Genomic DNA, 22136 nt, shown 5'->3' on the forward strand with positions numbered 1-22136 from the left:
GAAGTGCGGTGGGGGCCGGATAAATGGCCTCAGGGGGCCGCATGTGGCCTGCAGGCCGTAGTTTGGGGACCCCTGTTTTAGATACTGTTAGGTAATTGTCATTCTTCTCATCTGTCCCCTTCCCACGACTGTCAGCTCCTTCAGGTCGAGTCTGTGTCTTTTATATGTCCCTGCTGCCTGGCACTGTGGCCGGCCCAAAGGAGACACGTCCAGTTTGAGGAAAGAGGGTATGAATGGGGCCGTGCCGATACATTTTGGAGACCAAGAGCCCTTCCTTTAAAACCTTTGAGCAACAACGCAGAAGATGATATTGTCTCTGTGCAATAGAAGACCTTTCTTTTCCCTCCGGTTGTCAAGAGTCCTCCTTTCAAATCATCTCTCTGTCTTCTTTATGCAGAAGTGAGTTCTCCTAGAGTCTCTAGCCCCGAAAGCTTTACAGAGTTAGGATTGTAAGGATTCAGGAGAGCGTGGCACCTGACACACCCATTCACCAGCCGTGGAGATCCTTGCCGTGAGTGGGAGGTCAGAGCTGGAGGAGTTTTTCCTGGCCTTGCCCAGTGGCCTTTGTGCAGGAAGTCTAGGCCACAACGCAGGCAGCAGGCGACCTCTGGTGAGTGCAGGTTAGGACTCTCTGAGCCCAAGGACGCAGCTCTGCTGAGAGGAAGCGACCTCCCCCAGCTGTTGCCCTGAAGTCAGAGGCCTGCCCTTTCTCCAGTGAAACCCTGTCGTGCAGAAGAGACCGTTCACGGTGTGCAGGATGGGGCTTGCCGCCTCTCGCCTGTCTCTGCAGGCCTCCGCTTCATCATTGTTATTGTTTTCATCCCTGATTCTGTCACCGTCTAGTGAAGAAGGTCTAAAGCTTTTAAGCCAGAAATTAAAGAGCTAATGGAAATTGGCAGGTCGCTGGAAAAATGAATTTTCAAATGAGAATTCAGCGTTCCCACAAAACTCCCATAAAAAGAAAACAAAAACTCAGAAATGAATGCTACTGTGTTTACATTTATATACAAATGTGCACGTGTTCACGCCTTCTTTAAAGTGGAGAGAGGGTCCCTGTTAGTGAGATTTTGACTGTGTGTGGCTCGTGCAGTTACTTCCATTACTTATAATCAAATTTGTTCATTTAGAAAACTAATATATGTTTCCTGAATGCCTGTCACGAAGCAGGTGCTGTGTTAGGCTTTGGTGATCAGAGAGAAACATCACGAAAGGTGCAAGATGTCCTCCGGGGGCTTCTGGTCTAGTACAGTCGTGCGGCTAGCTAACCCTCACGCGGTGTTGGCTGTGGCCAGGCACTGCTCTGCGTGCTTTCTGTATTTTAAGTCATTTAATCTTTACAGCAATCCTTTGAGGTAGGGGTAAGCATTCAAGGAGCAGAGAAAAGAAATAACTTGCCCCAGCTTACGTGAGAAGTAAAAGCAGAATTAGTCACGGGCTCCAGAATCCATGGATTTAACCACAACGCTCTGTTGCTGGTTGGGGAGACTGGCTGGGCTTGGCTAGTTAGTTCAAGCCCAACCTGACTGGTGCTGGAAGATAAGGAAACACTCAGGTTTCTTTGCACAGAGCAGCAGTTTCTGACTCAACCCGGGAGACCCCCAGAAGTACCTTCATTCACCTGTGACGAGACTACCGAGCACACGACTGTCAGCTCTGCTCTGTGGGGACATGGCTTTTCGCCTCCACGTCAGGAGCACAGGCTGGGTCAATACAGTCTCCTCCCTCCCTCCCTTCCTCACTTCCTTCCTCCCTTCCTTCCTTCCTTCCTTCCATTTTAACAAAGTTAGAAGCAGGGAGACAGAGAGACAGACTCCTGCATGCACTGGACTGGGATCTACCCAGCATGCCCACCAGGGACATTGCTCCGCTGTGGCCTGAGCTATTCTAGTGCTTGAGGCAGAGGCCAAGGAGCCATCCTCAGCGCCCAGGCCAACTTTGCTCCAATGGAGCCTTGGCTGCGGGAGGGGAAGAGAGAGACAGAGAGGAAGGAGAGGGGGAGGGGTGGAGAAGCAGATGGGCGCTTCTCCTGTGTGCCCTGGCCGGGAATCGAACCCAGGACTTCCACACAATACAGTCTCTTTAAAACCAATGTCCACGAGCTATCTGTCATCCAGGTCTGCATCCGTCCGTATGAAGAACATCTGTTCTCTTTCCTTCTTGCTGAAAATGGGCAGAAGGGATGAAAAGCTTGCTGAGGCAGCTTAACTTTACTGAGTAAATGAGGGTGTAACCTTTTGTTCTCTGAAAAATGAGGACCAGGGTACAAATCGCCACTTCCCTAGATTGCCTTTTTTGTTTTCAGGTGCGGAGGTGACATAACAGATGAGCTTTAGAAAAATGTTTGAAAGCTGGACAGACATCTGTAGGAGACAGGAGCAGGCCAGAGCTAAAAGGGCAGACTCTCCACCGGGTCCCCACTCTGCCCCTTACTAGCTGCTGCCACTGTGGGCAAATCACTTCTGGCTCTGTGATCTCATTTAGAAAACAGGAATAATAATAGGGTTTATTATGACAAGATTATTTTGTGAGGGCTGCATAAAATAAAACGGCACGTTGCAAGTGCTGGCAACTATAATTATTTTTATGAGACTTCTGGAACTTCCTTCGGAGTCCCCCGGGGTGAATCCACGTCTGTTTCTGTCCCCCATCGACACTGTGGTCATCAGAGAGGTGCTGACCTTCTCTGAGGGCGCACAGGAAATGACATGTTCATTTGGGATTAAGATTGAACGCTCAAGAGCAAAGAAGAGTCTGAGTAAACAGCTACAGCAAAAACAAGATGGCAGGAGCATTGTTATTTTTGTTTCGGTCTCCCCCCCCCCCCCCATCATGGTTTTAATCATCTGTGAAAGTTCAGACTCTCCCCAGGGCAGCGGCAACGGAAGGAATGGTGATCTTTGATTTCATTCACGCCGCAATGACTCAGAATTCCAGGGGCTGCTTTGGCAGCCCAGTCAAACAATGTTTCCCCAGAAATTGGCTAGATTCATCTGTGATAGGAATGACCTTCAGTGCAGAGATCGCGGGGCGTGCATCACGCATGCTCCCCGGGACCGGGACGATTTTTCAACCTCGCTTGGCAGATTTGTTATTGAGTCCGTGGAGTTTGAGTCCAAGCGGAGATAAAAGGTGACAGGCTGAAAGTTTATTGATCTTAGCTGAGCACCTCTGCTCGCTTCCTTCGTGGGCTTGACGCTTTCCTTCTGGCTGAAACTTTCTCTTATTTCATCCTTCCCCCTAGAGAAAGACAGAGACAGTGAAGTCTACCCTGTTCAGCTCAATTTGGAAGGTAGAAGAGCTCCCCCCAATTACAGCTGCATTCGCACATGAACTTGTTCAGATAGATTAGTCCCGGGGGTAGACCAAGGTGCTGATGAACTGAGCTGTAGAACATTTCAGCCCCAGAGGATGAACTCGCCGTAACAAGTAAAGTGAGCTTGTCCGAGGCCCTCGGCTCTGGGTGTGTGGCCCAGTTCACCTCGGGTTTCTCCCTCCCTGTTCCCGAAACGGGTTTCCCAGGGGTCCCGTGCGTCCTGCAGCTGGCCTTGACCCCAGATTTGTGGCCGGCTGTGGAGTTCTGATGGAAGCCTGCTGCCTGGCTGCCCCCAGGACCCGCGGGAAGGCTAATATTTGCACATAACTGGATACTTAGGAGAGCAGGAAAATAAACACCGTCGTGATGTCCACCATGGCCTTTTTATGGCCCAGCCTGGCTTTCGTGAGTGTTGATTTGAGGTGAGGCGGCCGTAGGATGGCCTGTCCACTCAGGCCGGCACCGGCCTGACTTCCACGTTGGCCGTCTGCCTGGGCGGGGGGCAAAGGCACGGCTGCGTCAGTCCCCTTCCCCTTCTCCCCCCACCTCTCCTGAACCCTCGAGGTGCCCAGCCTGGGTGGGAGCTGGGCTGCTCTCCCCAGAGACGGGAGAGTCCGAGATGGGAGACAGGGGGACCCGGAGGGTGGACAGGGGCTCTCCCCAGAGACGGGAGGGTCTGAGATGGGAGACAGGGGGACCCGGAGGGTGGACAGGGGCTGCCTTCCCAGCACTTGGGACAGCACTCCTCCTTCTGACAGTGCTGACAGCCGGGAGGGTCCGAGATGGGAGACAGGGAGACCCGGAGGGTGGACAGGGGCATCTTCCCAGCACTTGGGACGGCACTCTTCCTTCTGACAGTGCTGAGAGCCGGGAGGGTCCGAGATGGGAGACAGGGAGACCCGGAGGGTGGACAGGGGCTGCCTTCCCAGCACTTGGGACAGCACTCCTCCTTCTGACAGTGCTGACAGCCGGGAGGGTCCGAGATGGGAGACAGGGAGACCCGGAGGGTGGACAGGGGCTCTCCCCAGAGACGGGAGGGTCTGAGATGGGAGACAGGGGGACCCGGAGGGTGGACAGGGGCATCTTCCCAGCACTTGGGACGGCACTCTTCCTTCTGACAGTGCTGACAGCCGGGAGGGTCCGAGATGGGAGACAGGGAGACCCGGAGGGTGGACAGGGGCATCTTCCCAGCACTTGGGACGGCACTCTTCCTTCTGACAGTGCTGACAGCCGGGAGGGTCCGAGATGGGAGACAGGGGGACCCGGAGGGTGGACAGGGGCGTCTTCCCAGCACTTGGGACAGCACTCTTCCTTCTGACAGTGCTGACAGCATCCACACGCCGGCTCTGCTGTGCACTGGATGTAGGTCCGTGGACACTTGTCCAGGTCCCATGTGTCCCCTGGGGACGGTAGCAGCGACCATCTCAAGGGATCCTCAGGAGGGTTCGCTGAGTTAACCTGTGTTAACTCGTCAGTGCCCAGAAAGGATTCCTTACGATTATTAGTATTATCATATATGAAATGACAGGCACACTATCCAAAATCAAATACCCATAAAAAAAATCCCTGCAAGGAAGGTCCTTTATTTTATAGATGAGGGAACTGAGTCTCAGAGAAGTTTAGTCACTTGCACAGGCTGAACATTGGCCTTCTTATCCATGGCATTTCTTCTCTCTTGCAAGAGAAACACGAGCTGCTTACACGCTGTACCTGTCTGTACGGAAGCAGACTTCTTGTCACCGGCCACAGAAGTGCCTTGCTGGGGTGGGGGCAGATTTTGTTTCTGATCCCCTCCCTCTGCTGTTTGAAACCATGTGTTGTGTGTGGCCTTGCCGGGGAGTGAGGCTACCCCTCCCCCCCGCTAGCCTAGTCCCCGGTGAAATACTGACATGTGCAACACCTCTGAAGCAGGAGAAATAAAAAGCACCTGTGGCAAACAGATTAAAAGCATCCTTCCACTTCCTACCTGAGGCCCTTTCGCCCCGCTGTGTGAGGAAGGGTGCTGTGGGCTTTTGCATCATTAGGGGCGACCTCAAGGCGGAACGCCTGCGGTCTGCCAACCTCTGTCTGCCTCCCAGGGCCTGTGGCTCTTCTCCTGTCCCTTAACGGTGGAAAGTATGCTTACTTTTAATGTATTTATGAAGCCACTGTCACATCCACCCCACCATGCTGCCACAACCCCTGCTCACTGTCTGTGCCATGAATCTCTTCGCTGACGGGGACTGAGAATACCGCAGACACAGAGCCACCTTTGTGCCCTCTGATGGAGGGTCCTCTCCTTTTGTCCCAGTGGTGTAAGGTAGGAGTAAAGTGACTGTACGTCCTGGGTTACACCTGCCCTGTGGTTGCAGCCCGATTAGGAACAGAGCCCCCTTTCACTCTGCAGGTATCCTGGGTTGAGCCGTGAATCAGAGGGCTCACCCTAGCCATCAGTGTCCACGCATGTGGCACCCGTCGGTGGTGTTCTTTAGCCAATCTCAGACGAGCTGAGTGATTATTGTGCGTCTTTCTTTTTGGTGCCACATAAGGAAACAGATTATCTCAGTGAGTACACAGATCATAGGAGAAAAGCCACAGACAGTTAGTGGTCCCCTGTGGGTCATCATTCATCTCAGTGTAGTGCTAACACTCACGGATGGTATCTCACGCCATCCAGAGAGTGATTTACGCAGCCTGGCATTGCCTTATGGGATTACAGCACTAGGGGCAGCTGGGGAGGGGGGTCAAGTAATTGTTACCCTCCCTTCTCTCTTCCTTCATGTCAACCTCAGACCCACCTACCTCGCTTGTGAGAGGCTGCAGTTTCTCTCTCTTACCTTTCAGGTGGTCCTGATGCAAAGAGTAGGGGGAGGATGGAGAGAGGGAGAGCTCTGTTTGATCTTTAAGCCGAAGAGTACACAGCTCAGTTGCATCATCTCACTATCTATGTGTTCTGACATTTCTAATGGGCTCGCTTATCTTCACTTTTACAGCCTGAATGCAGGGAAAGAGAGAGAGGGAGGAAGAGAGAGAGAGAGAGAGAGAGAGAGAAGCTTAAAAGCAAATGCATTTAATTTTAAAATGTTTTGTTGAGTTCAAACAATTGAGATCAGTAGAAAATATTTTAGCAGCTAAAGTTAGAACTAGGAACCCCATCAGAAATGTGTTTAACGGCCCTGGCCAGTTGGCTCAGCGGTAGAGTGTCGGCCTAGCGTGCGGAGGACCCGGGTTCGATTCCCAGCCAGGGCACACAGGAGAAGCGCCCATTTGCTTCTCCACCCCTCCGCCGCGCTTTCCTCTCTGTCTCTCTCTTCCTCTCCCGCAGCCAAGGCTCCACTGGAGCAAAGATGGCCCAGGCGCTGGGGATGGCTCTGTGGCCTCTGCCTCAGGCGCTAGAGTGGCTCTGGTCGCAACATGGCGACGCCCAGGATGGGCAGAGCATCGCCCCCTGGTGGGCAGAGCGTCGCCCCATGGTGGGCGTGCCGGGTAGATCCCGGTCGGTCGGGCGCATGTGGGAGTCTGTCTGACTGTCTCTCCCTGTTTCTAGCTTCAGAAAAAAAAAAAAAAAAAAGAAAAAAAAAAAGAAATGTGTTTATCAAACTAAAAATTATGCTATTAATTCAAGTGATAGTCATTCTTATTGGGTTTTCCCTGTATGGACATAACCTGAGTTTGCTGATTGATTTTAATGGTGGTTGTTTGTTGGAGTCTTTTTGACTCATCAGATCTGATAGAATCAAGCCTCATTCCCAGGATAGGGGATTGTCTAAAGCAGGGGTAGTCAACCTTTTTATACCTACCGCCCACTTTTGTATCTCTGTTAGTAGTAAAATTTTCTAACTGTCCACCGGTTCCACAGTAATGGTGATTTATAAAGTAGGGAAGTAACTTTACTTTATAACATTTATAAAGCAGAGTTACAGCAAGTTAAAGCATATAATAATAATTAGTTACCAAGTACTTTACGTCGAATTTTCGCCAAGTTTGGCAGAATAAATCTTTATAAAACAACTTACTATAGTTAAATCTATCTTTTTATTTATACTTTGGTTGCTCCGCTACCGCCCACCATGAAAGCTGGAGCGCCCACTAGGGGGCGGTAGGGACCAGGCTGACTACCACTAGGGGGCAGTAGGGACCAGGTAGACTACCACTGGTCTAGAGCCTTAGCAAGGGCTCAGCGACTCATTGAAGGGCTTGTCTTTTTCCTTCTTACTTCTGATTCTAGATCATGCTCTGAACCCACTGTGCCCGTAACAAACCTTATATTTATTTAATTTCCACAAACTGCTTTCCAAAGGTATTTGCGTGTGTAGCCTACTTTATTGAAGATTTGGGGGAATGGGAGAGGAATTTATATCATAGAAGAAGCAGTAAGAGTTGGATAATGGATGGATGTGCTCTTCAAGAGTCCCGGACAGTCCTGGAACCGACCTTGCACCTCCCACGTGCTAGCTGACACTCCTTCCTCTCTCCCCTTTTCCCTTTCTCAGGGCTTTCTCTCTCTGGGCTGTGGTACCACCTCCCTCTCAGGGTATGCAATCAACCGTTTCCAATTTTTATTTATTTATTTTTAAATTTAAAATTTTAAATGTTTATTTTATTGACTTTTAGTCAGAGGAAGGGAGAGAGAGAGAGAGAGAGAGAGAGAGAGAGAGAGAGAGAGAAGAACATGGATCTGTTCCTGTATGTGCCCTGACCAAGGATCGAACTGGCAACCTCGGCATTTCAGAACGATGCTCTAAGCACCCAAGCTGTCTGGCCAAGGTTAAATTTAAGTTTTAATGCAGCACAGTTAGGCTCTCATCAGCTCCAAGAGCCAAAATGAAGTTGGGTGCCTCCACTTCTAAGGAAGTGGTCTGATGAGAACTGATCCCTTGGGAGGTCCCTTCTGTGAATTCTTTGACAAAGGCAGTCCTCTTCCCACCCCTCTGTCTGGAGGTGAGCAGGCTGTGCGAGAGGAGGAGGATATTCTGGGTACTATAGGCAGAGGAAAGGGCCAAATCCTGGCTCTGCCCCAGGCAGGGTTTCAATTCTGACTCCTCTATTCCTGGCTGTGTCACCTAGGGCCCGTTCCCTACTGTATTTCCCCATGTCTAACACACACCCTTTTTCAAAACATTTGGGGTCTAAAAACTGGGTGCGTCTTATACAGTGGCTGTAGATTTTTTTACTTGTATTCCCCGCTTTTTTGCGTTTGTCGTCTTTCAAATTTCGGGCCCCGAAATGAAGGTGCATATTATACATGGGAGCATCTTATACATGGGGAAATATGGTAACTTTCCTGAGACTGTTTTCTTACCACTCCAGTGGAGGATAATTTTATTTCTTTTTGCAACTCTTAGAAAGAATAAAACTAAGTAACACCCAAGTTGTACAAAGGTTAAAATGAAATAACACTTCCATCTACCTGGCTCAATGCAGACAGTTCACAAGTTAGTTTCCTTTCCTTTCAACTGATAAGCACTTTCCTTAAGGGTTACATATGTATACATCAAATATTTATAAATTGCATAATTAAAAAAACCCACGGAACTTGAAAAGTAACCTTACTTTGGATTTTTTGATGAAACGATCTTTTTTGTTTGTCTTTGCTGCAAATCTGTGCAGCACTGGATCAGCTTACGATGTTTCTATGCAACTCTCAGCACAGTGAGACTTGAGGGAAACCAAGCTCTCTCTGCAGCTTCATAGCAGTTGTAAATATCAGGCTTTGATGGTGCGATTTGAGGTCCCTTCAGTGACAGAGGCCCAGAGCTGTTACTGAGGTGTTATTTCCAGGTGGGCCCATCAGAGCTGAATAGGTAACGGGGAGATAAACACAGGTAAGGCCTGTGGCTCGGTCTGATGGCCCTGGGAGCGCAGGGAAAGTGGATATTCTTCTAGCAGAAAGGACTCGCCATCTGTCTTTTCTCTAAAGCAGAGCAGAGCCCCTGATGAATAAATGATTGCTGTCGCTGAGGCCAATTTAGACCGTTGGCAAAGACAGCCCACACGCGCCCCGTGCAGCTGGATTTTAAATTCTGGGGTGCCAGGGTGTGTGGCAGAAACAGTGGCCAGCGTAGTAGTTCATGTTCTTAGAGGTAGGAACGAATCAATTAGAGACTTAAACAAAAGAGAATTTTTTCTATTGTCAGTTGTCTAGGGGTCTGCCAAATCCAGCCCACAGCCTGGTTTTGTACAACACACGAACTAAGAACGGTCTTTGCATATTTAAAGGGTTGTAAAAGGTTGTAAGAAGGGGAAAATCTGCAACAGAAACCATGCGTCCCTCACAAAGCCTGAAATATTTATTATCTAGTGCTTATTACCGTGATGGCGAACCTATGACACTCGTGTCAGCACTGACACGTGTAGCCATTTTCGATGACACGCGGCTGCATGTGGCTGCATACCAGAGAAGTATGGGCCGCATGCCGAGAAGGACGTTTCATCCTCGGATCCTGCACGGCCAGGTGCAGTAGCCGAGGATAAAACATTTGCTGTAGTGTAGACACTCTGTGCCGGAGGTCTGTAGGCCAAAACAACAGAACTCTGGCACAGAGCATCTAGTTCTGGGACTTCCAGTTAGGCCGTTAGGGGATCTTTGACCTCACTTTCAGCCAGTGGAGCAGGGAGCAGCGGAATGCCGCGGGGGACGCATCTCTGGGGGCCCTGTGATCGCCATTATCAGCAACCACATAACTACAGCAACCATCATCCAATCTACTGTTCTGGGGTGTCGTGGATTTCTAATTGACCATCATTACTGAGATAAGTGAGGGGGAGGCTGGGAGAGGCGAGGGTCTGTGCTATGGGTGCCATTTCCCGCCATTAGAAATAGTGGCAGCCATCTTAATTTACATAAGATGCAACTTGCAGAATTTCAAGACAGCATCTGGGCTCAGGCGTTTGTCGACTTGAGGTCAAAGCTTGAGAATCTGGAAAGGTGCTGCTTGGAGAATCAAAAGGAGTGCCACTACGAACAGGAAATTTAGAGTGCCTGGAACCGATTACCAGACACTTTTAGCACCCTGAAAAATATAACAATGGCTTTACTCACAATTTTTCCCTCTATGTTCTTTTGTGAGACCTTATTCTCAGCATTATATAATATCAAAACCAACAAAAGAAACAGATTGACCGATGAAGTTAGTAGCGCTTGCTTGAACTTGAAGTATACAAAATACCAACCTTCAATTGAAGATTTAGCCAATGAAATTCAGCAGCAAAAAAGTCACTAATAGGCAGGTTAGTTAAAGAATTCCACCTCCCCCTCACTTATCTTAGTTCACGGGTACCCCACACAAGTTAAATAATATCAAGACCAACAAAAGAAACCGACTGACAGATGAACAAAGAAGTCACTAAGCAGGTAAGTTAAATAATTAGTTTTTGGTTTATTAAATACAGTTATATATTACAATTATACATTGTTGTTATTTAAACTATAAATATCGCGAAATTATGGTTTTTTTCTCGAAGTGACACACCACCCGAGTTATGCTCATTTTTTGGTGAATTTTGACACACCAAGCTCAAAAGATTGCCCATCACTGGCTTATGAAGAAGGGTTGCCGCTCCCTGGTCTAGAGAGTCTGAAATATCTCCGATGCGTGAGGGCCGCATAGAAGGGTGACTGATTTTTTTCACTTGTAATCTGACTTGTGGCAACCACGTCTGTTTTCACACAACGTAAAGGGCATTGGGCGGGGTAACTATAATCCCATTTCAATATTTAATTGTGTCTTGTTAGCTCCCCAGGGGGTTGTCCTGGGGAGCAGAGTCTCTTGTTCTAGAAGCAGCTCTGTGTCGGTCCCCTCCCTCTGAAGCTCCCACCTGTCCCTTCCTCACCACAGCTCACCTGCTTGCTCTTCCTCCCCTCTCCTCTGGCCCGAAAGGGGTTGGCGGGTCCAGCTCAGAGGCCTGCTGAGAGATTTCACCCTACGCTGCCCATGCCTCCCGGAAGGAGCAGGCAGGCCCGGGTTGGACCCTGCAGCGTGGAACTTTAGAGGAGGGCATGAGCGAAGGTCCAGACGTGTGAGGGACCGTCCTGTGTTGTGTCCTGCCCCGGCTGGAGGCTTCGGTGGTGTGAGATGAGGGTGTTTCATCAACGTGCCGATTGATTGGGAATTTAAGAAGTATGAGATTCCAACTCCAGCAGTCAGCAAGGAGTCACTGTCGTTATTTTAAAAAGGAACACTGTGTGTGTGTGTGTGTGTGTGTGTGTGTGTGTGTGTTGCGGGGGGCAGTGAAATTGGCCAAGTGCATTGAGCCAAGTGCTTTACATGGCCCATCTCATTTAATCCTCACAACAACTCTGTGGGGAAAAGTATTATTATCCCAGTTTTCAAAGGAGGAGATTTGGGTTTAGAGAGGTTAAAAGAACTTGCCCAAGGTTCTGGACTTAGTAACAGGCAGAGCTGGTGCAGTCTGAGCTGGGAGCCCAAGCTCCAGCCTCCTGTATGGTACTCTCACAGCGAGCTCAGTGTAAAGCATTCTAACAAAACAGAAAAGCGTCAAAGCAGCGGAAAACCCTGTCTTCCAGAAATGGCGCTTTGGGTGACAATGCTTCTGACATCTTCCTATGTATATGCAAATCAGTATATATGGAACCTGCATAACCCAGGGCTGGATTGCATAAATCTGTGCCTGCAAATTGTACATAAATGGCTCCATAAAATATACCTGAGTCCCACCCCTCCCTGCCACAGATGTACACCTACAACTAATTTTCTAACTTTAATTAGTGGGTGTATAGTGTTTCACTTTGTGACTGTACCCTCGTTTATGCAACCAGGTCCTTGCAGGTTCTTGAGCAGGGAAATTATTATTATGTTTTTAAACTCTGCTAACTGAGGTCCTGCTTTCTCACTTCCTTTGCAGCACGCCCTCGACGCTGACAACGCAGGAGTGAGTCCGATAGGAAACTCCTCCAACAACAGCAGTCACTGGGACCTCGGAAGTGCCTTTTTCTTTGCTGGGACCGTCATCACCACCATAGGTATCTTCGCTTGCTAATCCCTTTTCCTCCGCAGGCCGTCCTGAGTAACAGCGCGTGGCGGCTTGAGGAAGCCGCCAGGAGGCTTGTGAGAGATCGTTACATTAATGCGGTGGTTGTGGTCGTGGCTTTCAGCAAAGGGCACAACGGCTACGATGAACTTCATTTTTCAAAGCAAAAGACTCGGGAGCCTTTAGTTTGAAAGGACCTCACGGAAAGGTTAGAATGGAAAATCAAAATACAAAGCGGTCCAGACTGCTCGGTTACACTCAAGTTCCTTTTGAAAGTTGTACCTTCCATTACAGTTATATATTAAAGACCGAAAATGTTCCAGAAAGTTTGTTAATGAAAACAACCTTTTTTCCCACCTCCCCAGGGCGACCACTTGATTCTCTTTTGCTTGGTTATTCCGATATTCATCTCCGGGTCTCTGGGTATGACACTTGTCTAACCGCCTCCTGACTTTTTAGTTTTAAGGATTACCGTATTTTTTGCTCCATAAGACGTACTTTCCCCCCCAAAAGTGGAAGGGAAAATGCCCATGTGTCTTATGGAGTGAAAAATACGGTATTTTATTAAATATTTTAACACACGATTTGGTTCAGAATATTTTTTTTCTTATTTTCCTCCTTAAAACCCTAGGTGTGTCTTATGGTCAGGTGCGTCTTATGGAGTGAAAAATGTGGTATGTCTTGACTCCCTGCAATGGAAGATGAGGAATTAGGTCTCTTATCCATTCCACTGGAGAAGGGCTCTCTTTCCATCCTCCCAACTATAGTTTAATTAGATCAAAAGTGAACATTTGCATTTTTTTTTCTTGATACATGCTCTTTGGAACTGATCATTTGGTGATCTATAACTACTTCTTTCCTGAGGCAGTTTTTGTCTTATAACACTTGGGTGTGTTTATCTTTTTCTAATATTTGGGGAGTTTTGTATTTTTATCCTGGAGGTTAAACTTTGGAATTATAATAGTTGATGACAACTTGGTGTTCTCGTCTTCAGGCAGTATCTATCTCTTCCCCATCGTGGATGATGACAGCTCCCTCTGGACACCAGCCCTTTAATGTTCACTTTTAAATGGTTAAATCTACCCCAGCTTCTCCTGGATGGTGTGTCCCCCTTAGATGATAACTCTGGGCCCTCAGCTGTTGGCTCGAAGGCAGGCAGTGAATTTAGCATCTTGCCTTCCTTTTCTCTTCCGCCATCAAGTATTACTTTGTGCCGTTCTGTAACATCAGGGTGTATAATTCACATTCTGGGCTGTTTGCCTGACACACATTTGTTTTAGTTGTTGTTCTTACTTAAATATCATCAGGGTTCATCCTGAGTCCTTTTTCCCTAGTTTTCCCCATCCTCACCTGATTGGCTGAAACTCATCGTCAAGTAGTCACTTTCAGAATAGCTCATGGGAGCAACACTCTCTGAGTTCTTTTTTTTTTTTTTTTTTCCTGAAGCTGGAAACGGGGAGAGACAGTCAGACAGACTCCCACATGCGCCCGACTGGGATCCACTCGGCACGCCCACCAGGGGCGACGCTCTGCCCACTAGGGGGCGATGCTCTGCCCCTCCGGGGCGTCGCTCTGCCACGACCAGAGCCACTCTAGCGACTGGGGCAGAGGCCAAGGAGCCATCCCCAGCGCCCAGGCCATCTTTGCTCCAATGGAGCCTTGGCTGCGGGAGGGGAAGAGAGAGACAGAGAGGAAGGAGGGGGGGCAGTGGAGAAGCAAATGGGTGCCTCTCCTATGTGCCCTGGCCGGGAATCGAACCCGGGTCCCCCACACGCCAGGCCGACGCTCTACTGCTGAACCAACCGGCCAGGGCCTCTCTCTGAGTTCTTGTGTTGTTTAAATGCTCGCTTTACCCTTGAGTGGCAGTTTGGCTGGGAAGGAAATCCTTGACTCACACGTTGCTTTTAAAGGGTGATGTGCCTGACCTGTGGTGGCGCAGTGGATAAAGCGTTGACCTGGAAATGCTGAGGTCGCCGGTTCGAAACCCTGGGCTTGCCTGGTCAAGGCAGATATGGGAGTTGATGCTTCCAGCTCCAACCCCCTTCTCTCTCTCTGTCTCTCTCTCCTCTCTCTCCCTCTCTGTCTCTCTCCCTCTCTCTCTCCTCTCTAAAAATGAATAAATAAAATTTAAAAAAAATTAAAAAAAAATAAAGGGTGATGTGACTGTTATTTTACTCTCTTCTTCTTCTGCTGCTGTGGAGAAACCTGAGGTCCACCTGATATCTTTTCCTTCTGTGAGTGTCTTGATCCTGTGCCCACCAATGCAAAAGGTTGTGTCTTTACCTTTCATCAGATAACATTATTCGGTTTTGTGGGTTTTTTTAAATTAATGAATTTATTTTTTAAATTGATTTTCTTGGGGGTGATACTACTTAACATAATCATATACAGCTTGCAGATGCCCGATTCTACGACACATCTCCGTACACCATATTGTAGCTCACCCCTCAACCCAAGTCAAGTCTCCGTCCATCACCATTTATCCCCCCCCACCCCCACTCTCGTCCACCTCCTCGGCCCCACCCCAGGTAATCGTTACACTGTTGTCGTGTCCACAAATGTTTCCTGTCTCTTTTTTTGCCCCCAAACCCTCCACCCTCCTCACCCAGGGCTCTGCGGCCCCCGACAGCTGTCAGCCCACACTATTAGCTTTTGTTTCTTTGATTTCAGGGAAGTTTGCTTGATTATCGTCTTTAAATGTTTTCTCCATTGCATGGTTTCACTTCTGTCCTTTGGGGACTCCGAGTACACGTACGCCATCACTTTGCCTGTATTTAGGTCTGCCCCCTTCCCTCTTCTCCCTGTAAGACTTAGGAGTTGGGTTTTATTTGGTGATGGAAGCCTCTCTCTCCTTTTCCTTGTGTTCTTCGCAGTGCCTCTGCGGCCATCTGTTCCTTCCCGTTTTATTTTCATTCTGTGATCATTACTGGATTCTTCCCCTTCTTGTTTCTTTCCTGAATTCTGTTAGCTCCCATTTCATCTTCATTGGTTATCTCACTATTTCCCCCCTGGTTTCTTGCATTTCTGCTCTGTGGTTTCTCTGTGACAATTCTCAGAGGCGATCACTTCATAGTTCCTTACAATTTTGTCTGCTTGGGGCAACGTTTTTCTACTGAGTGTCTTTCACCCATTGGTAAGTTTTGCTGATCTTTTCACTTTTTTTTTTTTTAAATGGAAGCTTAATATTTATGCTGTGCCAGTTTCTTTTTTAAAAATACTCGACACAAAACAAACGGGATATTCCTGTACCAGCTATCTGCTCATTTTCCTTGCGGCCGGGGACAGGAGAGCAGGGAGAGGCAGTCGCTTTGCAGGTAGCACCTCCCAAGACTCCCGTCTCTCCTGCTGCCGAGGAGGCAGAGTGCAGCCCGGAAACGTGGTCCGCCTGTGTTCGTCTCCGTGCAGTCCTGCCTCATCTGCTCTTCTGGACCAGATGAGATGAAGTTCCGGAGCTATCCCTCTTCCGCTTATACCCGCATTTGGTGCAAACAGACATACCTCTTTTGAAGTTCAAGGAGAAACCCTCACCTTCATAACTGGACTTTTGTTGGCACTTTCTACGATTTGCCACCGATGGGCTCATTTATCATTCTCTGTATTTCTGCTCGTTACTTTTGTTCCTATCTGGTGGAATTGTTAGCTTGGATACTTCTCCCAGCTCTGTGGGGAATGGGTTTGACAGTTATCTGGCCCCATAGACTAACGAAGTCACACGGCAATGACAATCTCATTCAGAAGGGCGGGAGACACACAGCGGTCACCCGTCCAGAGCAGTGAAGGACCGGCACGGGGAGGCCCCTCTGCCCCTGCAATGGGAGGATCCCTTCATTAACACGCTGTAGACAGCTCGGCCATCCGATCGGCTCTTCTCTCTCCCTTATGCTTCGTGACCACGTGTTTAGTGGGTGCCGGAGAAGACGCTTTCCTTGGGGGGGAGGGTTGCACATCTTTGGTGCTTAACTTCTTTTTGGCCAAAATTTCAGAGACTAAGCATTGTTTTAGAGGCACAGATTTTTGTTTTTGTTTTTAGACTTAACCTTTAGGACATGTGTTGTTTCCACATCAGTGCAGTCAAGAAAGTTATGTGCAATAGGAAAGTTTGGCGTCAAAGAGAATTGTCCTTCCTTTTTAGAAAGACTCTTCATCTAATCATATGGCAGACCAGGTTCACATTTGCAAATCTGCAGATCTGTTAAGATCAGCTGTTACAAATATTAGAGGTGCACATCACACTAGTGGGTCTGGGGCCTAGAAGACTTTTCAGACACTCGAGACCAGATTGGGTCATGTTAGTCCACAGCTTCATAGCTCTCAATGGACAAAAAAGTTTGGATTTTCTTGTTTTATAAAATGGCTAAATGAGTGATCTGTAGGATGCATTCAAAAACGCTGTAGCTACATTGATATGAGTACTGATGTTACTTACGAGTTAACCCGTTAGGAAGCCAGGGGCTTGCTGTATTGAATGACTGTGTCCATTGACCCACATGAAATTATATAATTAAGGAATAGTGCTTCTAATGAGAAACATTTGAGATGTAACATTTTCTGCCTTTTTTAAATGCTAATACTAGAATCTTTGAATTTGTGCTAATGAAATGTAGTCTCTGGTTTCTGAGGCCTGGCATGCTTTTACTTATTCTGATAACCATTTCGCCAGTAGGCCTCTTCCCTACTCTTGGCCCCCAGCTCTCAAGGGCAGAATCACCTTATCTAGACTAAGGAATCATTACCTTGCATGTGAGGGGTCACAGACCTTAGTTAAGAGATGGACACGAGGTCTGGATTAGCCCATCAAGAAACTCAGTTCCTGAGCTGTTCCTTGACCTTGAGAGGAAGTGACTTCATTTCTCACTGGAGGTAAATCTGGAAAGAGGCCCAGGATCCTGCCAGTCATTGTCTTTCTTTGCTGGGTTGCTCTGCCTGGAATTCAGTCAACACTAAAGAAGCAGAGTAAGAAAAGGGGAGTGGGAAATGGGGTCCTGTCGCATCCTTCGAGCTTTAGGTGGAGCTACCCGCGAAGTGTTGGGAATAAATGTTAACTCTCCTATTTCCCAGGTCCAGTGCACACCCGTGTCTGCTTAAGCCAGGCTGCATTGGGTTTCCTGTTACTACGGAACACGGAGAAATTCTAACACGCACTTATGGGTCAGAGATCGTGGGAGGCCACTAAGTCTCCTCTGACCTTTATGGCCAGTGCCTGACCTTACTAGACACTGCAGCTGCCACCCCCCACCTCCTTTGGACCACTTACTCTGGATTTAAAGTCTTAGGCAGAGCATCCTTCTGGATGGGCCTCTGGCTTCATGTGCTGTGTCCTGGCTTCCTGGGAAGGTGTCGCCTCTATAGCGGGAGGCAGGAGGCCGTGTCATACCTGGGCACCGGATAGGAACCTTCCCCCCAAATCTGAAGGGAGGTGGATGTTGAACAAGAAACAACTGCAACACAGGCATGAAACAAAAACAAACAAAAATAAAACCCACCCCAAACCACAAGCCCGCTTCTGTGTCGTGGCTCTGAGTTAACACTAGAGATTGGGTTCCGGTTTTCTAGTAAATGAAAAAAAACACAAAAAACCAAACCCGCTATTGTGTCTCTTTTTCTAAATACATCACAAAATACTGTATTGTAAAGTTGAACACCGTTTAGCTGGCTAGATTTTTAACTCCAGAGTGGTGTCTATTTATAAAGTCATACTTTAGAAATTCTAAAGAGAACCATAATACAATGTTTCCAAGAATAATGAGGAGAGGAAGTAATGGGTTTTCATCATTCATCACATGTGGTAGCAAGGCTTATGAAAAAACAAATAGCTATGAACCCACTAATTCTTTTAGTTTTTTTCCTGAGACATTTGCCACAATTTAGGAGTCAGGGAGTGGAGCAGCTGGAGCTAGGGAGCTGTTTTTTCATTGTTTGTGAAATACACAAACATTAGCCTGCTTGCCTGAGTCACCTAATTTCTGATAGAACACTGTAAACATTTCCCCATAATACCGAGTTTCTTTGAGAAACAGTCTTTGATGGGTTCCACTGGCCCTACTGTCCATGCTAAAATCCCATAGCGATGGAGGCTGAAGCCGTTTCTGCTTTTAGCATCACGGTGAAAACTTTCGTGCGGGAGGTGTGGTCTTCGTCTCTGGTTCTTTCCACAGACGGACGGAGAGAGCCCCAAGCGATTGCTGTGTCAAAGGTCCCGGGCCTTTTAAAAGCTTACCAAAATGCTTTCCAGAAGGACCCTCGGGAGCCCTAGCAGGTTATGTCCTTTTCTGCACACACAAACACGTGTTCGCTACTTTCAGTGTGGATGGAGATCGCTGAGCCATAATTGATGCCTTTCTGAAGAGCAGCCACCCTCCTCAGTATCAGAAGTGCTTTTATCTCAAGGTATCAAAACTTTTTTTTTTATTTAGAGAGCTGTTTTTGGTACTCAGACATACAGGAAGATGTACAAGTGTCTGGTCAAGGGGTCTGCGTTCAGGCGGTTTCCAACCAGACTGGACTCCGCTCCGTCTCTGTTGACGTTGCCCTGCAGCCCGCCCCTTTCTCAGTAATTCACGCTGGCATGAGAGAGTCCCACCTGCTCTTGAATGTGGACTCTGCTGGTGGGTCCCCAGCAACTGGCTTTTCTGAGCCGGAGGCAGGACACCCACTCCTGTGTGCGGAGACGTTCCCACAAACCGTCCCTTGAGGAAAGGTCGCGAGCCATGGCGTTCTTATCGACATCCCTGGGATGCAGTTGGATTTTGGTCTTTGAGGCATTTCTGGACCGAGCCCCCTGACCCCACGACATCAGTGAGAGCCCTCGGTGGGTTCCGGGTGACAGCTAGGAACTAGGTTCATTGCCTGGCCACCTCATTCAAGGCACCTGGGCAGCTCCTTCTGATTAACCAGCACTTGAATGGGCAGTTTAACCCGTGGTTTTGGGGGTAGCCATCATTGTGGCTAACATTCATCGAGCACTTACTAGGTTCCAGGTGCTGTGCTCTGTGTGCCTTACAACCGTCTCTCATTAACCCAACGAGGCAGGTACTGTCCTTGGCCCCATTTTACCCATGAGAAGACTGAGGCCCAGAGACACTGAGTAGCTTGCCCAGTAGCTCCCAATTGGTAAGCAGTGGGGCCTTGCTTCGTTCCCCAGGACCAGCAACATGATATACAGGGCCCAGTGCCAAAGGAAAATGTGGTCCCTTGTTAAAAAATGATTGATTAAGAATGTCAAAATGGCAAGAGCAGGGCATTAAACCCAGCATGGGGCCCTTCTAAATGGCGGACGGGGGTCCTGTTTGCACAGGTTGCACCCCCCATAAAGCCAGCTAGCCCTGTATGCACAGACATTCCGGTCTAGAATGCACACTCTTCACCAAATACCAGGGCTGCATAGCACATGGTTTGGCAAAGATTTGACTTTGGCATGTAAACAGCAAACAGGAGCATTACATGTGGACTACTCAGGCATACGTCCCCTTTAGACATGAGCTTTTTCTTCTAAAAGGGCTTGGGACTCTTTTCTAGCTGGGGGGTGAACTGAACTAAGTTCCACGCTGGCCCTTGTCGTTTGTAAGAGACTGTCCTTGCTGGGCTGGTCTTCTCCTCTGAGAGTCTCAGAGCCAGTTGGTGGAGTAGCTCCTGAATGTCTTTTGCGTTACTCTAATCTGGTGCCAATCTTCTGGGCTGGTTCTGCCCGGCCGATTGCTTCTCTAGCTGCTGTGCGCCTCCTCTCCTTCCGCAGCCTTCACTGCCCCTGCTGCACCCAGAGACATCCACACCCCGGACCCAATCACGGGCCCGCCGGAACCACTGAGCCAGCCAGCCTGAGGCACGGATACTCTGTCCCTTGTCCCGGCGCTGTAGAGAACACAGAGTTTCCGGAGGGAAGGTTTCCCTCCTGGGGCTTAGTTTCTCTGGAGACATAGTGCTCAGAAGTGATTTCTTCCTACAGAAAACCTGGGGCGAGGTGATCATTGCTAACGCCACCCAGTGCTTACTTGGCGTCAGGCTTCACATATCTGCATTTAATCTTCACAGGGACCTCGCACGCACTCCCACGTAACTCATTTCATCTTTAAGAGCTGTAAGGTGAGTGCTGTTAAAGGCCTCACGTCTCAGGTGAGGAATGGGAGGCAGAAAGTTTAGGCAGATGGCCCAAGATCTGAGAACTAGTTAAGTGGAAGAACTGGAACAAGGATCCATGTTATCCCTGGTTCTAGAACCTACGTGCAATCTTTACACCTCACTTCCAAGTTCTGCCAAGCATTCTGGAAGGCTAGGCAGGGCAGCCTAACAGCTAGAGCCCCAAATCCAGGAAGTGGGCCAGCCTACTGTCTCAGAGCAAAGTCCCAAAGTTGTAAGTTCTGGGATTTTCCTAGAGTGACAGTGTTGCGGGTCAAACTGGAGCACTCTCTCTGAATAGTTCACGAGAGGGGGGACAGAAATGCCCGTGCACACACACGCATGCCCAAAGTACAGCCATACCCAGTAGTGGCGGTGACTCCGTGTCTGATACGAAGTGATGGCCCCAGATATACTTAAAGACGTATTTAACTACCACTTCATAGTGCCCTTACCTAACAACTTGGCTTCAATTTTATTTTAGTGTTCTTGTTTGTGAAACACTGAATAAATAAGGAGCCAATAATAATTCCACTACTTTACATTGTATAGGACTTGACATTCCACTGACTTATGTTTCCATGTTGTCCTTGAATCCCTCTAGCCCTAGGGTTTGGGGCGGCTGAGTGAGTGTAAGGACAACCACGTGGAATGAGGTAGATTCGGACTGGGGGTTCTGTCTTCTCACTCTCTCTCATGCTCTTGGTGCCACTGGAAGGACCCCGACCCAGGCAGGGCTGGGGCAGATCCTCTCCGAGAGCTGGGGGAAGGGTGTGCGTCACTCGTTGGGGCTAAGAGGATGCCTCATCAGCAAATTCAAAGCCTCTGTTTGCTTGCTTGCCAGTATCTGCAGTATATTTCTTTCTGAACTTCTTTCTGAGTTACTAGACCAAAAGAAAACCTATCTTCCATGACAGGAATCAGACAGCTATGAGTCAGAAATGTTTCCAGAAGTTGCTCGAATGTTTCCGAGAGTCCTCGTAAACCCACAGTAATGTGAAAGCGGTATCCCCGGTCCAGGAGGTCTCTGTTAATGGAAATCGAATTATTCTAGAGGGCAATGCTTAGAAAAGGGATCTCGTCCAAGTTCTTGAAAGCACCTGAAAAAGTTCCTAGAGTTTTTGTTTTGTTTTGTTTTTGTTTTTTGCATCACGAAATCAAAATGGTGGTGAGTGAAAGAAACAGGAGATTAGGTGGCTTGCCTGAACAGTCATGGATGAAATGGAAACTGTAATTTAGATAATCTGTGATAAGAGGTTTGAATGATTCTGAGTGGGACATTGAAAAGGAAAATAGCTCGATGACTCATTCCTCAAGGGCAGAAAGCAGCAGTGAGCGCTCTGTGTGCACAGGCGGATGGATGAGGGACCAGCCGTCAGCCTCGTTCCTCACTGTGCTGCAGCCCCAACATACCGATAACCGTGAACCCAGTAACTCACCCACTGGTGGATTTAAAAACAGACCTCCTGTGAGTTACTCTAATGTGGGAGAATAGTTAAGTGACTATCTAGATACTCATTGGCATGAAAACAAACAAGTAATTTAGACTCTCATTTTTATATAAACTGTGCTAATGCCATGAGCGATTTTCTTCCAACATCACTGTCTTTAGTCCCATCCATATAGAACAAGGCCATTATTCACTATATCTAAGTTACTTAGATAATTGGAGAATTCTTAAGAATGCAAGTGTTGGTGTTTTCCAAGCACTATTTGACAAACATACTAGTAGACCTGGCTA

General features: G+C 48.2%; 1 protein-coding gene across 4 annotated transcripts in view; it reads left to right on the forward strand.

Moving 5' to 3' along the window:
• The window catches only part of KCNK10 (potassium two pore domain channel subfamily K member 10), a 133590-nt gene that overhangs the window by 66696 nt on the left and 44758 nt on the right, over positions 1-22136 (forward strand). For all 4 annotated transcript variants that reach the window (XM_066275504.1, XM_066275502.1, XM_066275505.1 and 1 more), the window contains exon 3: positions 12158-12275. In XM_066275504.1, the coding sequence (XP_066131601.1) occupies positions 12158-12275 (118 nt within the window). The remainder of the gene's footprint in view (positions 1-12157; positions 12276-22136) is intronic.

The sequence above is a fragment of the Saccopteryx bilineata genome, chromosome 4, assembly GCF_036850765.1.
Source record: "Saccopteryx bilineata isolate mSacBil1 chromosome 4, mSacBil1_pri_phased_curated, whole genome shotgun sequence".
NCBI classification, from domain to species: domain Eukaryota; kingdom Metazoa; phylum Chordata; class Mammalia; order Chiroptera; family Emballonuridae; genus Saccopteryx; species Saccopteryx bilineata.